This window comes from Gobius niger, assembly GCF_951799975.1.
Source record: "Gobius niger genome assembly, chromosome: 1".
Classification (NCBI taxonomy): Eukaryota; Metazoa; Chordata; class Actinopteri; order Gobiiformes; family Gobiidae; genus Gobius; species Gobius niger.
In genome coordinates this window covers 54,187,077-54,193,076 of record NC_136852.1, presented here as the reverse complement: position 1 = coordinate 54,193,076, position 6,000 = coordinate 54,187,077, and the positions used below count along the sequence as shown (strand labels likewise).

At 40.9% G+C, this 6,000-nt stretch overlaps 1 protein-coding gene across 2 annotated transcripts in view; it reads right to left on the bottom strand.

Moving 5' to 3' along the window:
* Positions 1 to 200: 200 nt before the first annotated feature.
* The window catches only part of lmx1bb (LIM homeobox transcription factor 1, beta b), a 46,902-nt gene continuing 41,102 nt past the window's right edge, over positions 201 to 6,000 (bottom strand). For both annotated transcript variants that reach the window (XM_079578765.1, XM_079578766.1), the window contains 4 exons: positions 5,418 to 5,495; positions 4,997 to 5,063; positions 3,087 to 3,248; positions 201 to 1,259 (listed from right to left, as the gene is read on the bottom strand). In XM_079578765.1, the coding sequence (XP_079434891.1) occupies positions 1,105 to 1,259; positions 3,087 to 3,248; positions 4,997 to 5,063; positions 5,418 to 5,495 (462 nt within the window). In that variant the 3' untranslated portion in view covers positions 201 to 1,104. The remainder of the gene's footprint in view (positions 1,260 to 3,086; positions 3,249 to 4,996; positions 5,064 to 5,417; positions 5,496 to 6,000) is intronic.

Here is a 6,000-nt window from a genome sequence, read left to right as displayed (position 1 = left end):
AATATGTTGTCTTTGTCAAGTGAGTAGAAGTAGGTCTGACACAATTAAAAGTAGGAGTGGCATTTGCGGTACTTCAAAGTTGAATCACCATTAACCAACACTTTTATTTGCACAAGTATGAAGTTGTAGTTGAGTGCATTATTAGTCATTGCAGTAATGTAAAAGTCCAAACCACAAGATGTTCAATGAATGGGGTTTATTTCACGTTATCAGGAGAAAGATGTTGTTTATTTTTGTCTAACCAGTCAACTTTGGTCAATTAGCAACTTTTACAATTGTGTGAATGCACATGACAATGACAACGAAACAGTTTATGGTCTGTACGAAATAAATAGCACATTGCTCATTTACAGCTTGGCTGAAGAGAAAAACAAAGGGTTAATCTTCATATTAAATGCATACAGGTGAGTGGTGATACAAAATGCTCTCCTTTTTAAATAAAGCTTTCAGTTTTAATATGTACCTTCAAGAGCCTGTTATAGTTAAATAAATAGAATGCTTTCCATTTGAACATGCACATCCAATTCGCCTGGGAAAACTATTTACAGTTTCACTGATCCTGCGTGTCCACCAGATCTGCACTTGGTTTTTCCTCCTACACAGTTTGTGCTCACAACAAACTCTCATACTTACATACACAAATGTACAGTCACTCTTGCAGACATGCTGCACCTATTCACTATTCACACAATATCTAAACCTACTCAAAGTGATCAGAATGCTAACAGTGAACATGGCCATCCATGTACAGCTTAAAGACACAACATCTTCACCAGGGGCTTACAAAAACTTAGTATACAATTGATCATGCACTGTATAAACTGTGGTTATTTGGTTTGAGTGTGGAGTCAGTGGCGTCTGCTTATTTAAGTGAACAAAGTGTGACATTAACAATCCGACCAAATATTGTCATAATTTCAACAGTTTTTGAGTTTATCCCCGGGTATTTTCACTGTTCAGTGGTTCCTGTGTCTTGTAAGCTTCCACACATAACCAGGAGCAGAGACCGCTTTCTATTTGCTCGTCCTCCTCCTCCTGGCAACCGCATTTAGGTTGAGTTAGGCAGTTTTGTCCGGTGCTGGTGTAATTTTCTGTTCCGCTTTTTCATGAAGCAAAGTAAGAGTTCTGCATGGAGTAGAGGCGGTCGATGGGGTTTCCCACTCGGGCCTGCAGGGAGCTGACTTCTGAAGACATGAAGCAGTCGCTGAGGCTGGTCAGAGACGTGTCGCTGTCGATGTCGTGGAAGGCAGAGTCGTTACCTATGGGACATAAGGAACAAAGCTCACTATTTGCAAAGAGATCGTGATACAATACTGGATCTAAATGCTTATGTACATCCTTTCAAATATTTTAAATAATGGCATGCTATATTGTTTTAAAATAATGTGTACACGTAATCAGAATTTATTACTATTACCATTGCAGTTCATTGTCAATTGAATCTATGACATCATACAGGGAAATGTTATTCCAAATATTCAGAATTTTCCCAAACTCTTACTTTCCTACTTTTTATTTCAAAGTAATAGTAAAACCAATCTCTGAAAACAACATGAAGCCAGATCAAGTTTCCGGGAAAAACAAGTCAATCTTGAATTACTGATTTATAGCGGTGTTGGGAAATTAGAGTTACTAATAGTCACTATGTGAAATTGCCGTACGGTGTCATCACAATAGTGAGAAGTGTTCACTTTGATATCATCAAAGCTTCCTGTTTGCTGCCCTCGCTGGGACGATTGCGGTCTACGAGGGGGCATGTAAACTAGGGGCATCCCGCTAAAAGATCTGGTTAATAGCAACTGTTTACGCCTTTCATAAAACCTCAACATGTTATTTCTCTGGAGGGAATAGTTAACTTTATTGCACTCTGGATCTTAATGATAGTGTTGCACAAAATGGGGACAGTGTTTGGAGACATATCTTTTAATGCCTTGCCAATATTGTTGTTTTCCCCAAACCAAAGGATGATGAGACTGGGGACTTGGGTTTCTTACTACCTAGAACAACTAAACGGAAGCAAATTATTAGGAAGTTATGAACTTGAGGCAATGGTCCCTGAGGGAATAATGAAGGACATCACTCGTGTTGTTCTAGTTACATCCGGTGGACTAAAACCTCGATTGACAGTTGTAAGCGTATGTTTTAATTTTGTATTGTGAAATTTAGAACCCTCCTGCTGTTCGTCATTTTGATGGATTAGCTCACACTTTTATTGTGGTGAGGACAGACCATGTTTCCATCACGGCCAGAAAACAGCAACAGAGGCTGACATACAGATTAATGCAATAAATTATATATATAGCCCTCAATAAAACATAAAAAAATACAACTTTTTGAGATGCTTCTAGAGGCCATAAGCGCCACTGCAGGTGCCGTCGCATGTCGCGTTTTTTTACTCATTAATTGTCCGTGATAGTAAATACTACGCTGACAGAAAAGACAAAGAGAGAGAGGGATTTTGTACATCTAATTACACAATGGAGATCATATTTTTCACTCAAACTTGGCTGTAAATACTGTTTAAGTGACGCTAGCCCGCAGTTAGCTTTGCCCGTTAGCCTGTTGGCTTCTTCTTCGTGAGTCCATTAGTGTGTGTTGGTGATTCCAACTCGTAGGCAGGAAAGTTGCAAGTGTGGTTTTCTGGCCAGAGACACCAGGTGGAGATGAAAGATCCCCCAATCATCCCATTAACACTTGCATTAACCCCAGAAGGACGAAAATGATTTATTAAGGTGAACTATTTACTTAGTACTGCTTTAACACCTACAGTAACTGTAGGTGTTAAGTAACCTTTTGTAATCTGTGATAATTATGTTGCCTGCTTCCTATGTTTCCTAATGCTTTAAGAACAGCGGCTGCGCTGCGTCCCAAACATTCTGTGTGAATCCCTGTGGTTTCTGATGTGGGAGGAGGAGCCTGTATGTGTCTCTATCCCAGGAGGCAACAGCGAGAACACATGTCCCGCATTGAGGAGCTACGAGGTTGATCAAGGGACAAGGCATGTGCTTCCAGCCCGAGTGGACGGAGTGTTATTTTAATGAAAAGGAGGGGGGGAGGTGGGGTTGCACTAGTCATTGGATGCTCACCATATGGGTTCATGTGGTCGCCGGGCATCTGTGGGGGGGTGAGGCCCTGTTGGAAGGGGTCTGTGCTGTAACTGTTCTGGTCCATGGCGACGAGCTGCTGCTGCGGTGGAGCCAGGGGCGTGAACGAGCTCATCATGCCCTCCATCCGGTTGGACATCACCTCTGCAGCATCAGCCAAACACAAGGGACAGTGAGGTTGCGGGTTTTATATTTCAAATACAAAAACATTTATATTCAATCAACGTGGGTCTATCCTTAAGGCTTCAAAGTCACCTTTACCTAGTTGTGGCTGGATTATGGTTTTATAGTTTTGATCTTCACCCGTGCCTTCAGCCACGTAAACACAGCGCAGACGGTGTTAGCATTTAGCCTCTCCCTCTCTCCACTATAGCTCCAAAACTGGTCAAGATAGAAGCTACCAAGCTCTTCCACGTTTTCCCTATTTAAATATGGTTACGTGAAGTGTTCCACTACAAAGTATAATTACACAAAATTAAACAATGTGGATTTTCTAAGCGGATAAAAGGGGGGACTATATTGTAAGGCGTACTAATACCAGGAGTAATTTGGCATCCGCACAGTAAAGTGAAGATTACTGCGCGGATTTCGAAATACTCCTGGTATTACTACGCCTTACAATATAGTTCCCCCTTTTATCCGCTTAGAAAATCCACATTGTTTAATTTTGTGTAATTATGGTTTGTAGTGTAACACTTCACGTAACCATATTTAAATAGGGAAAACGTGGAAGAGCTTGGTAGCTTCTATCTTGACCTGTTTTGGAGCTATAGAGGAGAGAGGGAGAGGCTAAATGCTAACGCCGTCTGCGCTGTGTTTACGTGATTGAAGGCACGGGGGAAGATCAGACAGGTCCTAAAGAACTCGTCAAAGCTAAGGTAAGAACATATCTCAGTATGTAAAAACGGTGGCCTATTCCTTTAACCCTAAGCTGAAACAAGCTAATTTCCTCCAGTTTGGCTTTACCCAATTCTAAAAGCTCCTTGAAAAATATGTCAAAACCACAACAAAAAAGCAAAAACACAACACAAAAAACTACGAAAACCGAACATACAGGACATCAGTTTTGTCGGTCTTAGCTTTGAAATGAGGCGTAACTCTGGCCTATAGGCTGTAAACTCTCCAGTCAAGAAGCCTTTAGAGTTGGGTAAAGCTGAAATGGAGAAAAGGTGCTCGATTAAAGCGGGGGATAAGAGGCTGAGCAAAAACGGTGAAATAGATTCTTCAAAATTTGCTACTGCTTTGCACAGGTTTGACATTTTCTCACTGAGCTTCACGAAGTCGTCGCTAGAAATGGTTTTCACTTCACAGGACTGTTGAAAACCATTTCAGGTGACGACCTTATGAAGCTCATTCAGAAAATTATAAGAGTAAAGGATGGCGATTTTGATTAATTTCAAGTTATTTCACCTTTTTTGTTTTTATTTCATCCATTCCATGTGTTCATTCATAGTTTAATGCCTTCAATGAGAATCACACAATTTAATAGAGTTGAAAATTAAGAAAAGTGTCTCCAAACAACGTAAGCCTATTCAGAAACATCATAAAATGGTACAAACAATATTCTCTATTAGGTTCTTCCTGATGCATTTAGACAACAGGAAGTTCAGGACGAGAGATAAATCCTGTGGCTCTTCATATCCCACAATCCCTTGCACAAACACCGCTTTTGGACGGCTGTCAAAGTTTGGGGCACATATTTTTTTGCGGCCTCAATCCCCCGCCCCATGATCTTCCCTTTGCAGTGGTGTCCTGCTCCTATGAAGTCATCGCTTACAAGTCTTGACTCTCAAACCAGTTTAAAACAACAAACTAATTCTATTCAAAGCGACTCCGAGAGCTGCAGAGCTTTGAACTCTTTGAAACGTCCAAACCGGAGCGATAGAGCTTACCTTGCCCGAGTCTTTGCGAATTCTGCTGTTCTTGCTGTTGCTGCTGTCTTCTCGCCAACTTCTTCATCTGAGACAGAGGAGTCAAAGTTGTGAGGAACTCCCAAAGCTAACATGCTCTCTTTAATTTAAAAAGGATGCTCCTCGCGGTTCACCCTTGAATGAACTACATAAAACTGCAACGGAGTGCACTTCATTGTCAAGAATCAAAGCTTTTCACAGATAATCATCAGCAAAAGAGGAGGGTGTAGATGTTAAATGCAACTTTTTTCGACATTTGCGGTCGGAATGCAGTGATAAGTTTAACAAACACAGTTGAGGTGATTTATAAGTGGCTCTGTGTAAATCCCTGATGGAAAAAGGCTGTTGTGAGCTCCCCAGCAAAGATCCATATATTGTGCCAGACGCTTATAAGATGTCTTACCTTCGCTCTTTGGTTCTGGAACCAGACCTGCACCACACGAACGCTGAGGCCGGTCTCTGCAGCCAGCGTCTCTCGGACCTGGGAGCAAAAGTATTCAGAGGTTACAATGAAATACAGTCATTTCTGTCGTGCTCTATGGTCTTGGACTGACTGAGCGCCTGTTTTAGTGTTCATACAAACCGCAGTAATGTTGTATCAGTATGTCATTCATTGAAGCAGTTAACACAGACCAGAAAGCAGCGTTACACTTCAAAAGTCACATCTGATGTGAAGGCGCTTTTAAGTGTAAACTACTGAATGCCTTATGCTGAGCAGTATTGACCATCGAGAAGAACAAGAGCTACTTAAGCATGTCATTAAAGGAATATTTGAACGTCTCTCCACAAATCTACATATTGCTGTAGTTTTAGAATAAGGTGTGCTCATTAAGTATTAATAAGCATTAGTAAGTTAGGGTAGTTAGGGTAAGGGTAAAGGTTAGGGTTAGGTTTAGGGTTGGCTATTATTAATGGCCTATTAGTATGTTAACAGATAAGCAGTGTGTTAATACTTTACAAGCAAATTATTAATGTTTATTAACATC